The sequence below is a fragment of the Camelina sativa genome, chromosome 9, assembly GCF_030686135.1.
Source record: "Camelina sativa cultivar CO46 ecotype springtype chromosome 9, ASM3068613v1".
Lineage (NCBI taxonomy): Eukaryota > Viridiplantae > Streptophyta > Magnoliopsida > Brassicales > Brassicaceae > Camelina > Camelina sativa.
Genome location: NC_141888.1, coordinates 1,947,419 through 1,962,760, shown reverse-complemented (window position 1 = coordinate 1,962,760; position 15,342 = coordinate 1,947,419). Strand labels below are relative to the sequence as shown.

At 34.2% G+C, this 15,342-nt stretch overlaps 1 protein-coding gene and 1 pseudogene across 2 annotated transcripts; one reads left to right on the top strand and one right to left on the bottom strand.

Annotated features, from left to right (window-relative positions):
* Nucleotides 1-313: 313 nt before the first annotated feature.
* Nucleotides 314-2,232, bottom strand: LOC104710170 (zinc-finger homeodomain protein 3 pseudogene; annotated as a pseudogene). The gene is made up of 2 exons (XR_015565910.1): nt 1,863-2,232; nt 314-1,382 (listed from the first exon to the last, which is right to left on the bottom strand). The product of XR_015565910.1 is annotated as a zinc-finger homeodomain protein 3 pseudogene (transcript).
* Nucleotides 2,233-10,767: 8,535 nt separating this feature from the next.
* On the top strand, nt 10,768-11,517 carry LOC147937596 (uncharacterized). The gene has a single exon (XM_087465184.1). The coding sequence runs from the start codon at nt 10,768-10,770 to the stop codon at nt 11,515-11,517; it is 750 nt and encodes a 249-aa protein (XP_087321310.1).
* The last annotated feature ends 3,825 nt before the right edge of the window (nt 11,518-15,342 follow it).

The window sequence follows — 15,342 nt, the reverse complement described above, 5'->3', positions numbered from 1 at the left end:
TAAGCGACTCATTTGTCAGAAAAAAGCTTTATATGAGAAAAGTTGCACGATAAAGATCTAAAATTCCGCTACATATACACACAAAATATAGAAGTTGTATATGACTAAAATGATATCACGAACTACAAAGTCTAATGATTCGAAATAATAAATAAACAGTGAAATTCCCAATGCATTGGTCAGGCAACTCAGGCCGCCAATAATTTTCTTAAACATATTACTACTAGAAATTAAACCTCGAAACCTTATCTTATACACTCCAAGATTATATAGTATCCTAATAAAACACATTAGAAAGCTACCTAAACCATGATTAACAAAAGAAAGGGTAAAACATTAACCATACGATGAGCAAGTACTTTATTAAGTAGTCACATGAGTGAAGTTATAACAACAATTTAACTTAACTAGGACTAGTAGAAGCAAGATTTTCAGTAGTTGCGTTATTAACGTCTTTATTACCGAGCTGATCTACATTGTCATTAATGTTGTTGCTCTTCTTGGATAAATGGTGTTTGTTGTTGTGCATCCAAACTTTAAGAACTCTTCTCCTGATTCCAATCTCTTGACAAAGCTGTTGAACAGCAGACTCCTCTTGTCTTTGCATCTTCCAACCAACTCTCTCCGCAAAACTCATCATCTTCTCCTTTTGCTCTTGTGTGAACTTTGTCCTAAACCTCTTCTTCTGATTATGTCCGTAACTATATGGTGGCGGTGGCGGTTGTGGCTGCCAGAATGTCAAGCTTCCTCCACCGTCTTCTTCCATGAGATCTTCTGACTCTGAGTTGGATCCAGCGGTTGCGACACCAATTGGCATTATCATTTGTTGCGGTAATGGTGATTTCATCATCTTGTGGTGGTGGTGGTGAAACATGAGTTTTCTCTGTGGCGGAGGTTGTTGGTGGTGGTTGAGGTAAGGGGAAAAGAAGGTTTTTTCTTCACCTTCGACTTCTCTTCTATGGAAGTTTCTATGGCAGTTACAAGCTGAGCAAGTGAGAGCTTCAATGGAACCATCTTCACCACTTGGCATAAAATCTCCACAACCATCAATGGCATTGCCTCCCTTTGAAGCTGCATGATTCTTTAGGCATTCCTTGTACTTGATCACCACAGGTTTCTCTTTCTTGATGTTGTTATTGCCGACCATGATGTTGTAGCCCACATGATGATGATGATGATGAGAGTAGTCATGATTTTTGCCAAGACCGTTACCATTTGAGGAGACTTGTAGTGGGATTGGAGTAGTAATGTTGAGAGATGTTGGAGCAGAATTGGCATGATGATTATGGATCATATTCCCAAGCCCACCTCCACTATTACCGTAGCTAGTATTTATTGGAGTGGGATCTTCTTGACTTGCAATCTCCATTCTCTTGAGCTCTCTGCTACAGAAGAAGTCACGGTTAATTGAAACCTGTTTATTGGATTTGGAAAAGTGTTTCTTGGTTTGGGGACAAACACGACACTAGTGAGGAAGAAAATACAAGAGTAAAGATAACTATTTGAGTAAATATCATATGATTAAGCAACAAAAAAAGAAAGAGCTTTCTTCACTACTCATTAAACCCACTTCTTTAATAATTTCCTTCAAACAAAAAGCAAAAACCCTAATTTTAGAAGGTCCATAAAGATAGAGAACAATACGGAAAAATACAAAAGAAAAAGAAAAAAAAAACTTATTGCAAGCCTGCTTAAGCAAAAGCTGACAAACCCACTTGAGAAATAAAGGTCTTATTTCAAGTAGAAGAAATAAAGGTCGATGATGATGATAATGAAGAGGACTTAATATTTATTATCATCATAACAAAACTGTTGTCTTTAAAATTAGTGAAAATTTGACTGAAGAAATCAAGAGCACATACCCTCACAACCAGAAGAAGCAGCAGCAAACTTTCTCTTAATGCTCTACAAAAAACAAAAGTTTTCTTGAGAATAATCAGAAACAAGGATCTGAGAAATAGAAAGAGGGTATGGAGTGTAGATTTAATTAGGGGTTTAAGAAGTTAAGAGACTTTGAATTAAGAAAGAGGATAATGTGAGAGAGAGAGAGCTGCAGGTGGATTTTGGATGTGAAGGCACTGCTTAAACTAATAAAGGCCTAGAGTATTAGTAGTGAATGCCTAAAGCCTATAAAGCATGAGCAAGACATATGAAAGCCATAGCCATAGCTAATTATTTCCTCACTTTTCTACTGACAAAGAGAAAAAACATCATTAGTTAATTAAGTCATAGGACAATTCTACATTAATAATGCATCTACCAAATTTTAATTTGGGTAATAGTTTGTATATATCGACACCAATAGTACAAATACAGTAATACTATATATATATATATATTGGTTGTGTTCAAATTTTGAAAAAGAAAATCAAACTATAAATCATTTTAATTTAGAATTTTGAGAAACAAAATGGATGAAGAAAAACCATTAAGTTAGAATTTCATATTAACCCAAAAAAAAATATTATCAAGAGAGGATCTATAAAAGAGACAAGAATTAAGGATTATGGGAGATTGCTTGGCTTGCACTATCAGACATCAAATTTACAACAGTGTATAGAAACCGTGTCAGACAACTAGTAGGAAGAGTATTGAAGCAGATAACCAACAGAAAGTCATATACTAATAAATAATCATATCTCATCTTCGTTCTAAAACACTAAACAATTAAAATTTATCAAATAGCTAGTTACAACAACCATTAGTGTAAAACAAAAACAAAAACAAAAACAAAAACAAAAAATTATCATTTTGGTTGGTTGCTTTTTTTATATAGTTGAAATGATAGAAGGCTGATTGCAAAATCATTTCACTTTGAGCCTTTAGACCAAATTAACAAATAATATTTCAATAAACAGACACTTTAATTTTCCTTATCTTTTGGCATAAAATGCCCACTTAAGTACCAATAAAGTCACATGACAAATGCATACTTTGCAGCTAATTTAACTTAAAAAGAAAACCATACTCCTTCCGCTTTATAACAATTGTCATTCTACATAATTTATTTTGTGTATATATATATATCTATATATATATGTTGTTGAATGATTTTGATGTAAGTTTTTGACAAACAAATATCTCATTTATCAATAATTAATAGTAAAAATGTAAAACGAAATACAATTCCAATGATTAATCTATTTTGTAAGGTATAACTAAATAAAAAATTTTACTTTAAAAAAAAAAGTATTAGTAACACGACGAATGTTCAAAATATGGCTGAAATTGCTAAGCTAGTTAAATTTAAACTTATTGTTCCTTGACCCAAAATCATATCGATAATTATCCTTCACCATTAATTATGTCACGTATGATATTAGCTTCAAGAGGTTGTCATGTCTTGCATGTGAGTTTATATGGTTTACTTGAAGTTAATATTAAATATGGGTCCTACGAAATATGTCGACTTATATATGATCTTCTCTGATCCTTTACCGGAACATATAACTGTAACCAAAGAAAAAAAGGACAATTTGAAAACTATACTAAAGTAGAAAAGAAATTTGAAAATTACACTTAATCTTATAGTTATTTAAAAACTACAGATTTTAAAATAAAAATAGACAAAATACCCTTATTATTAAATAATTTTAACAATTAAATAAAAATAATAAAAACTTAACTTATATTTAAAAATAAATCAACTTTAAAAATAAATTATTTTTTAAAATTGTTAAATTCAGAATGTATTATTTAATAATTTAAAATTATAACAAAAATTACTTATTGTATTTTAAATAATGATTACATGAATAAATTTTTGATCTTAAAATTTTGATTAAAGAAAAAGAATTTAAATATTTTTGTTGATATTATTTAGATTTAAATTTATTTAAAAATAAATAATTCAAGATTATACAATTTATAATATATATATATATATATCAATATTTTAGACTTATTTTAATCAAGGTTAATTATTTATAATGTCGACTTTTTGAAAAATCGTTTTGTGTTTTTACTTCTGTTGACTTAATTATTTTTGTCATCGACTTATATTAGAACAGTCGACTTATGTTATGGATAATGGATTTATAACATAGTCAATTTTTTTAGCTGTTGACTTATTTTTTTGTTCATCAATTTATATTTGTTTTCTGTTGATTTGTTTATTTATTGTTGACTTATTATATTTTACACTGATTTATTAATAAGGACGATATTTTGAATGGTTGACTTAAGTTTAATTTTTTTCGACTTATTTATTTTTCCATCGATTTATTTTATAATTATCGACTTTTTTTTGTTTGATTGTTTTTTTTATAAAGTCGACTTTTGATGATGTTGACTTGTTTGTTTTTTTTGTTGATTTATATTTTTTTTCCCCTTGATTTGTTTGGTCTTAGTAGACTTATTTTATTTTAAGTTGACTTATTAATATGATTGCCTTTTTTAACTAGTCGACTTATATTTTATTCCTGCTGATTTATGTTTTTTCTTTGTTGATTTATATTAAAAAGTTGATTTATTCTTTTATTAATTGATTTGTTACATAGTCAATTTTTTTGATCTATTGATTTATTTTCTAAAAGCTCACAATTTTTTATTATTTTATTAAAGTTAACAATTTTCAAAATAAAATTAAAATATATAATTATTTTTCAAAACTTTTTTCTTAAATGAAAACTAATACTATCTAAAACATTTACTAAACATAAATGGAAAAAAGAAAAATTCTAATTAATTTATTTTTAATTTTTATATAATAAATTTTTAAAATTGAATTACTAAATAATACCAGATCTTTAATCGCGATTGAATAACAGATTATTGGATCGTGATCCACGATTGAATAACAGATTATTGGATCGAGATCCACGATTGAATAACAGATTATTGGATCGTGATCCACGATCTTAATTTAATCTTTTAGTTATTGATTAATATTATATATAATAAATTAATTCATAAGTTTTTTAAAAAACAATTCAGAAAAATTTCGAATATCTAGTTTACATATTATTTTTAAAAACAAAATTTTCAAATAAATTAATTTAATTATATTGTATTTAACTGTAATTTTGTCATTTTTGTATTGTTTATGTTTTATAAAACAACTTTTTTGAATCTGAATTTTAATTTTTTTTATTGATTAATACTTTTCATAATAAACTTCTTCATCATTATAAAAAAAAATCAATATCTAAAATAACAGTGATTTTTAAAAATAATTTTCTAACAATAATAAGTTTAATTATTTTGTGTATATTTTTTATTATTTAATTAATTATTAATTAAGGGTATATGTTATTTATTTTATCTTAATTTAATCTTTTAGTTATTGATTAATATTATATATAATAAATTAATTCATAATTTTTTAAAAAACAATTCAGAAAGAAATTCGAATATCTAGTTTACATATTATTTTTAAAAATAATATTTTCAAATAAATTAATTTAATTATATTGTATTTAGTTTAATTAATTTGTAACCAAGGACAAAATAGTCATTTAGTTCAATCTATAAGGTACATTTCAAAGACTTAAAAGATTTAGTATAGAGTTCAAATTTCCTATTAAGTTTGAGGTATGTATTCTAATTTTTTCTTAAATTAACTTCAAGTTTTGTTGAACTCAAAATCTCGTTTATTAAAGAAAATGAAATTAATTTAAGAAGACAAATGGTCTAAAGAGAATTGTAAAATTTGGCCACTAATTACCGAATTGTTAGTGAACAGTAACCACCATTCAGGTCTTAATTAAACAGAAAACAAAACACTTACTTAAGAAATAAGTGTAGTTCACTTTACTTTTATCTTCTTTAATTTGTATTTCTTTAATAACCACCATTCTTGATTATATTTGTTGTCTATATTCTTCTGGACTCTGGTAAATTCCTTCCATTGTGGCAGGTTTAAAAAAATCTATTGTATTTTCTTTGTACCTTACGATAACATCAAAATAATGGAAAATAATTGGGGCATTCTCAAAAATGCCCCTTTTTTCATATCTCTTTTTAAAAATACCTCTTCATGTTGACCATTTTTAAAACTACCCCTCTTTATATACAAAATGACCAAATTATCCTTTTTGAGTGACAGCAATAATGTACAATCATCAAAATCGAAAATATTTTCCCGCCAAAAAAATTTCCCGCCAAAATTGAAAATTTTTCCCGAAAAAACTTTTTTCCCGCCAAAAAAAAAAAATTTCCCGCCAAAATCGAAAAATTTTCCCGCCAAAAATATTGAAATTTATACCTTTTAAAAACCTTGTAAATGCTTTTAAAAAACTTTTAAAAGCGTTTACAAGGTTTTTAAAAGGTTTTTAAACACATTGTAAACGCTTTTAAAAACCTTGTAAATGCTTTTAAAAAGCTTGTAAATGCTTTAAAAGGTTTTTAAACACCTTGTAAACGCTTTTAAAAACTTTTTAAAAGCATTTAAAAGGTATTTAAAAACCTTTTAAAAATTTTATAAAAACTTTTACAAGGTTTTTAAAAACATTGTAAAAGGTTTTAGAAGGTGTTTAAAAACCTTTTAAAAATCCTTTTAAAAACCATTTGAAAACCTTTTAAAAACCTTTTAAAAACCTTTTAAAAACCTTTTAAAACCTTTTAAAAACCTTTTAAAAATCTTGTAAAAGCGTTTACAAGTTGTTTAAAAAACATTTTAAAACTCTTTAAAAAATCTTGTAAAAGCCTTTACAAGGTGTTTATAAGGCTTTTATAAGGTAGAAACCTTATAAAACCTTTTAAAAACCTTGTAAATTTTTTTTGGCGGGAAAAATTTTGGCAGGAAAATTTTTTTTTTCGAAATTTTTTATCAAAAGTTCCAAAAAATTTTTTGAAAAATTTTTGGCGGGAAAATATGTCGGAAATTTTTTGGCGGGAAAATTTTGTTTTTCTTTTTATTGAATAAAATAATTTTCATCTAAGGGTAAAATGGTCATTAAAAATTAAAAGAGGGTATAAATAAAAATGGCCAAAAAAGAGGGTATTTTTGAAAAGGGGTATATCAAAAGGGGCATTTTTAACAAATTCTCAAAATAATTAGATATATAATTTATTTTTCCGTCGTCCATTACATACGGTATTTTTTTTACATGTTAAGTGACTTTTTGTTTTTATTTATTTGAGGTCTAAGAAACAAATAAAATATTACGACAACCGGATAAACCGGATTTACTGGGGTGGCATTTTACCAAGTCTGGTAATTACTCGATAAAATCAGGGTACCATATGCTTCGTTTAAATCTGTCGGCCTCTCCTGCGCCGAAGGTATTTGGCCCGACTTGGTAGCATTTCAGGCCTTTGTGTGGAAATTTTGGTGTCCACCGAAGCTTTGTCACTTTATGTGGCAAGTGCATTCGGGCTGTGTAGCGGATACAGCTAATCTACGAAAAACGCGGTATTAGTTGTGATGCCACATGTGGTCTTTGTGGTTTTCGGGAAGAGACGATTAATCATACCCTCTTTGAATGTCCGCCAGCTAGACAGATTTGGGCTTTGTCGCAGTTCCCGACGGCCCTGAGTGTTTTTTCCCTTCGGAATCAATTTTCACAAACATGGATTCCCTCTTTTGGCAGTTTCCAGATGTTCCAACACATGAATTCTTCCCTTGGATTCTATGGTATATCTAGAAAGCACAAAATGATAAACTTTTCAGTAATCTGGATTCAAGTCCCCTCGCAATTTTTCAGTTAGCGGAGGAGGCAAAAGCATGGGTTTTGGCCCAGACAGAGGATAGGGTATTAGCATCGGATATTACTAGTGGGCTTGCTCCCTGTGGAAGTGGGAGAATAGGGGTTCCTAGGTCTTTGTCGAGTTATATTTGTTTTGTAGATGGTTCTTGGAAAGCAACAGATTGTTATGCGGGTAGAGGATGATTTTGCACATCACCCTGGGGGGACGTCCCTACTATGGGTCCTGCCAACCTTCGCCGTAGTCTCTCCCCTCTTCATACTGAGATGGAATCCCTTATATGGGCTATGGGCTGTATAATTAGGGCGGATAACCAATCTGTCGTCTCTTTCTCACGACTGCTCCGACTTAGTGAAGATGGTGTCTTCGCCTTCCGAGTGGCCAGTTTTTACGCCTTATTTGAAGGACATATAGGCGGATAAAGAGGATAATTTAGCACGCCGTGTTAGCACAATACCGCACTTAATTACCTATGTAAACAATATTCCTTCGTATTGACTCGTTTGAGCCAATCTTGTACTTTGTTGTAAAAAAAACAAATAAAATAAAAGGGTCCACAAGAATAAATGATTTTAGGTGATGGTCCAGAAATTGTATCAAAATTTTCAAGATAGTCGTGCCTTTCGTAATTTACTCAATTTACTTTTTTCTAAGTATAATTTTGAAAAAAAAAACAGAATAAAGGGTGAAAATGCTTGATAATAATTTAATATTCCTTCTAAAATTCATTTATATAAATTTTTCACTATATAATAATAATATTTCTTATGAATGAATAATAATTTAATAATATACCACACGTTTTGCATGGTACAAGCATTGTCACATATTATATTTATTTATTGAAATTTGTAATATTAATTTATTTTATTTAATTTTAAAACAAAATAACTTATAAGTTATGGCTGGCAGTGGCGGACATTAATGCTTGCACCTTGCAAAACAAGGATGTTGATCGGGAGGCTAGAGAATTTGGTTTACCGATATCTTTGTGTCCATATTACGCTAGATGAGAAACGGTTAGGAAAACTAGTGTTGGGCATAATTTTAGTCATGTAAATTGTAATAGATAAATTCCATTATGATTATGATATATTATGTAAATAATAGAGAATTATGCATTCTCCAAGAATATTGGATCAGTGCCGGCCGAAACGGTGAACGTTGACTCAATCCCAGCTAAAACGGTGAGCATTGACTCAATCCCAGCCAAAACGGTGAGCATTGACTCAATACGGGCCGTAACGGTAAGCAATGGGTCAATACATGCCGCAACGGGATATGGCCACCAATATCGTTAAGAGAATATTCGAGTCTATCTCTTGAGGAGAATATTCAAAACGGCCTTATCTCATGTAGAGGCGGTTACTCAAGCCCAAATCCTATGAGGATTAGGGTAAAGAGACTTCTCTATAAAAAAGGAGCGAAATCAACACAATAGGGGACGAAATCGAGAGCAGAACAAGAGACCTAAAACACAGCCACACGACTCAATTCCAAAGCATTGCTAGGATTACTCGCTGTGCCTTAAACTCTTGTATTTGAGCTCGATACTTTGATCAATAAAAACAACTATTCAATATCTATTTATTGTTTTCGTAGTCTCTAAACGAATCGATTATTCTTGCCCAAACAATTGGCGCTAGAAGAAGGGGCAGAGTAAACTACGTGAGATGACAGGAAACGGAAAGTGATACGACTAATGTCGAAGCGACTGTCGCCGCTCAACTGGAAGCTCTGACTGCCAGGATGAACGAGACGGTACAGAAGCTGACGCAGATGGAGGCCGATAATGCCAGACTACGGGAGGAGAACGCTTCGCTGATGACAGCAGGGAGAATTTTTACCGAAGCAAGCTCTAGGTTTCGCGGCGTGAATCGGATGCAAGACCTTAACTCAATGCCTAGAACCAATAATCGAACACCCACAACGGCAGATGCTCGGCTGGAGACTCCTTGTCAGGAAGAGAATGGCGGAGGAAACCCTGAAACAAGACAGGCACATGAAAGCGTTACCCGAGAAGATAACTTGGATCAACAAGGAGTTGTTAACACACCAGGCGTAACAGGAATCGAACATGAGCCATATACCAAGTCATCTAAAGCCGCTTACTTGGAAGCTTTGATCACAAAACGCTTGGGTGCAGTAGAAGCTATGATTCAACGATTACCGGGAGTGGCTCCACCGATTCGGAAAAGCAACTTGCACTTTTATGCAGATACACCGTTTTCTGATGAAATCGCACTCACTGAGATGCCGAGAAAATTCATGCTACCAACAATGAAGATGTATGATGGAACATCCGACCCGGATGACCACATAGCTCAATACAAATAACGAATGTTCACGACGGCTATCCAGAAAGAGTGTAGGGAGGCGACTATGTGCAAGGGTTTTGGCTCAAGTCTCACGGGGGCTGCGCTTCAGTGGTTTATCAACTTGCCAAACGGCTCAATAAATTTGTTTGCATCATTGACAGACGTTTTTGTTGAACAATTCGCAAGCAGCAGAAACCTCGAAAAAACAGCAGATGATCTGTATGAGGTGCGACAGAAGAGAGATGAGTCATTACGTGCCTATGTGGGACGATTCAACAAGGAGAAGGTGTCAATACCAAGTTGCAACATGTCTACTGCCATATCGGCCTTCAAAAGAGGTTTACTCCCAGATGGCGACTTATACAAAGAGCTAACCAAATACCAATGTAGAACGATGGAGGATGTACTCTCACGTGCATGGGCTCAGATCAAATGGGAAGAAGACTCGGCTTATCACCAACGACGTTCGCCACGGTCTGACCGCCTTGTGAGAAACGAAAGGTCGAGTAGGGATGACAAACCTTACCAAAGACCTAAGGACGAGAACACTAAGAGTGAAAGAAGGAACACGCATCGACCATTGAGCGGAGCAGACGACTTGAAACCCAGATCATCAACATGGCCAGATATCAGTAACCTTTCAATCTCGCATGCACACTTAGTCGGTGTACTGAAGGAGATGGGTGAAAACATGAGATGGCCTCCAAAGATGAAGGCACCTGACAACAAGCGGAACGCCTCAAAGTGGTGTGAATTCCACAATGATCACGGCCATAGAACATAAGATTGCATCTCATTGAGGATGGAAGTGAATGAGCTGTTGAAAAAAGGATACTTGAGAGAATACTTGTCTGATAAAACCCGAAATCGATTGGATGGCGAAAGCAATAAGCAAATCGCGATCACAGACGCTCCGCTTTTACCTCCAAAACATGATCGAGTTATCAATGTTATCTCTGGAGGATCAGAAATAAGCCGTATCACTCATTCAGCTGCAAAGAGAAACACTAAAGCTTTCAAGAACCCTCAAAGCAAAGGGAATGCTACACAAAGCGACATGCCAGCATGCACAATAACATTTATAACCAATGACAGCAGCGTATCAACCCCGCATCACGATGCATTAGTCATACAATTGACAGTGGCGAATTGCCTGATGAAGAGGATATTAATCAACAATGGAAGCTCAACCAACATCCTTTACATGCAAGCATACAAAGAGTTGGGTCTCGACAAAGAAGGACTGACACGAAAATCTATCCCATTAGTGGGATTCAGCGGTAAGGTCAAGCAGAGTATTGGTGAAGTGACACTTCCAGTATATGCTGAGGGGGTTAACAAACACACAAAGTTTTTGGTAGTGGACTGTGCTTCAGCTTACAATGCTATTATGGGGCGCCCTTGGGTTCACGACATGGGAGCCATCCCATCGACTCTACACCAAATTATCAAATTTCCCACCCCATGGGGAGTGAAAGAGATTGCAGGGGAACAAGAGAGTTCACGCTCATGTTATCAGACTACCTTAAAGGGTAAAGGTCAACAATTATAGCAATTACAAAGTCATTGAAGTTCATGGGTCAGGAGCTTATAAGTTGCAAAACTTAAAAGAAAAAACTCTCCCCAATAGCTGGAATGCCCTGCATCTGAAAAATACTACTTTTATTGTTTTGGGTTCTTGGTTTTTGATTATTTATTTATGGTGTTTTCAAGTTTTTCGAGGATTAACACTACATGTCTCAAGTTATAGACAATGGTTTTAATAAAACTGAGTTCTGGTCTATGTGACCTGCTTTTCAACAAATTACGCATTGAAGTCATTGATACATGGACACGTGAGCAATAGGCTCTCTACAAAAACTGGGTAATCACCTGAAACGCGAAACATTCGCTACAACTGCATATTAACGAGACGTCGCTATAGGAATGTAACAAATCTGGAATCCACCTGATGGTCGGGTTCAAATTTAGCAAACTTGACAGCAAAACACTTGCTAACAAGAAATGAGCTATGAAACACTTTAATTGGGTCACGAACCCGTATCATTTCGCCAGCATGACATCAATATTTTGCTTGTGGCAAATTCGTTAATGTGTAACCAAATCAAGGAATTGGTTAGGAACCACATTGTCTATTGAAAACCAATATAGGATCAATGTGTAACCAATTCATGAAATTGGTTAGGAACCACATTATCTATTGAAAACCAATATAGAGTCAATGTATAACCAATTCAGGAAATTGGTTAGAAACAACATTATTATTTTAAAGGCCAATGTAGAGACAGTGTGTAGCCAGTTCAGAAATTGGTTAGGAACCACGTTGTCGTCTTGAAGCCAATGTAAACCAAAATGTCTAGCCAATTCAAGAAATTGGCTAGAGACCACGTTGTCGTCTTGAAGCCAATAAATTGGCTAGGGACAACATTGTCTATATAAAAGCCAATGTAGGGTCAATGCGTAGCCAATTCATGAAATTGGTTAGGTACCACATTTAAAGCCAACACACGTACAGCCAATTCAAGAATTTGGTCTGTTGCAAAGTTGTTTTCGAACAAATGCGGACTCAGTGTACAGTCAATTCGGAAAATTGATTATGGCTGCTTTGTCGTTTAGACCAAAGGCATAGCCAATGTGCAGCCAATAAAAGAAATTGGTTATAGACCACATTGTCTATTTAAAAGCCAATGTAAAGGTAATGTGTAGCCAATTCAAGGAATTGGTTAGGAACCACATTGTCATTGAAAAGCCAATGTAGAGGCAATGTGTACCCAATTCAAGGAATTGGTTAGGAACCACATTGTCATTTAAAAGTCGATATAAAGGTAATGTGTAGCCAATTCAAGGAATTGGTTAGGAACCACATTGTCATTTAAAAGCCAATGTAAAGGCAATGTGTAGCCAATTCAAGGAATTGGTTAGGAACCACATTGTCATTTAAAAGCCAATGTAAAGGCAATGTGTAGTCAATTCAAGGAATTGGTTAGGAACCACATTGTCATTTAAAAGCCAATGTAAAGGCAATGTGTAGCCAATTCAAGGAATTGGTTAGGAACCACATTGTCATTTAAAAGCCAATGTAAAGGCAATGTGTAGCCAATTCAAGGAATTGGTTAGGAACCTCATTGTCATTGAAAAGCCAATGTAAAGGCAATGTGTAGCCAATTCAAGGAATTGGTTAGGAACCTCATTGTCATTGAAAAGCCAATGTAAAGGCAATGTGTAGCCAATTCAAGGAATTGGTTAGGAACCACATTGTCATTTAAAAGTCTATGTAAAGGCAACGTGTAGCCAATTCAATAAATTGGTTAGGAACACATTGTCATTTAAAAGCCAATGTAAAGGTAATGTGTAGCCAATTCAAGAAATTGGTTAGGAACCATATTGTCTATTTAAAGCCAATGTGCAGCCAATTCAAAAAATTGGCTAGGGACCACATTGTCATTTTAAAGCCAATGTGCGGCCAATTCAAGAAATTGGTTAAGGCAAAATTGGCGTTTTAGAGCCAATCCAGAATCCAAGCGCGGCCAATTGAATAAAGCGGATATGGCCAAATGGCGACTTAAACCAACGCTCAATCAACCGTGTTTCTAATTCAAAGGATTGGAGCCAATGTAAATCAACCATGTTTCTAATTCAAAGGATTGGAGCCAATGTAAATCAACCATGTTTCTAATTCAAAAGATTGGAGCCAATGTAAAAACGAGTTGTAGCAGGTTCAAGTAACTTGGTCACAACGGCTTTATCGTTTTACAACCGATGTGACGCCAGCTCACCAAATTGGCTAAATGGCTAATATCAAACCAATGCGGAACCAATGCATATCCCATTTAATAGATTGGTTATGGATACATTGTCATGGCAAAGTCAGTATGGAACTGTGCGCAACCATTTCAACAAGAAAACGATTTCAAGAACAATTACTTCAAGCCACTACGGAGTCAGCACGAAACATTAAAAATGGCTACAACTTTAAGTATGTCTAATTACACACAAAACGTCGACATAGACCATAACTAGAGGGATTTAGTGTTCATGCAACACGAATAACTGCTAAACGCCGAGTTCAACATTGTTCTACTAGAACTAGAGGAAAAAAGCTAATAAGTCATAACGAGGAAAGGGAGTAGTTGGTCATGGGGCAATGGGTTCTGAGTCATCTTGCCTGGAGTCACCCTGATCTTGAGCTCCGATCTGAGCAAGGGAATCCCCAAACAGGCATTCACGCAATGCCTCCCATCGAGCTATGATTGTTGCCCCATTCAAGTAAAAAACCAACTCATACTTTAGCACCGTAATTCGCTTCTTGAGAGAAGCAATCTCGTCTTGAAGCACTTCCTTTTCACCAAACAATCTCTCATTGTCGGCTTTAAGGTCAGTTATGGCCTGGTCACGTTCAACCAATTTGGCTTCCAAAGTCGCAATGTCACGGTTCTTGAAGGCAATGGTCTCGCGAGCCGAAGCAGTTTTTGATTTCTCATTGCTCAACTCACGCTTCAGACTCTCATTGATTTGATGCTCAGAAGAAAAATTTTCTCAGCAAGGTGAAACAAAGACATAGCCTGCAACAGAAAAAAAAAACAGTGAATAGCCAAAACGGCTAAGAAAAAGAAAGAATGGATGTTAGAACAGGAGTTCCATCCTCATAACTTAATAGGCCGCTAACTGAAGTACCTTGAGGAGGTCAACGGAAGTATCATCAACATTGGAGGCAGTCCCGATGTTGACTAACGATTCAAAGTCATGAGCGAGAATTCCAGATTTCAACTCTTCAACAACCAAAGAGAAAAAGACTTCACAGGTGAAGAGGAGAAGTGATGTGGCAAGCTCCTGTCAAATGTGAAGCAAAGAGAAGCCCACGAGGACTTAATGTACAGTAATCAAAATTAAGAGCACTAAGGAGTGCATACATCAGTTCTAAGGTACGTTATTCAATTTGTCATACGTGAAACTTCTATAATTATGCCTTAGACTACACTACTCTCTAAATTCTTATTAAGAAAATAAAGAGTGGGGGCAAACTGTTGGGCATAATTTTAGTCATGTAAATTGTAATAGATAAATTCCATTATGATTATGATATATTATGTAAATAATAGAGAATTATGCATTCTCCAAGAATATTGGGTCAGTGTTGGCCGAAACGGTGAACGTGGACTCAATCCCAGCTAAAACGGTGAGCATTGACTCAATCCCAGCCAAAACGGTGAGCATTGACTCAATACGGGCCATAACGGTAAGCAATGGGTCAATACAGGCCGCAACAGGATATGGCCACCAATATCATTAAGAGAATATTCGAGTCTATCTCTTGAGGAGAATATTTAAAACGACCTTATCTCATGTAGAGGCGGTTACTCAAGCCCAAATCCTATGA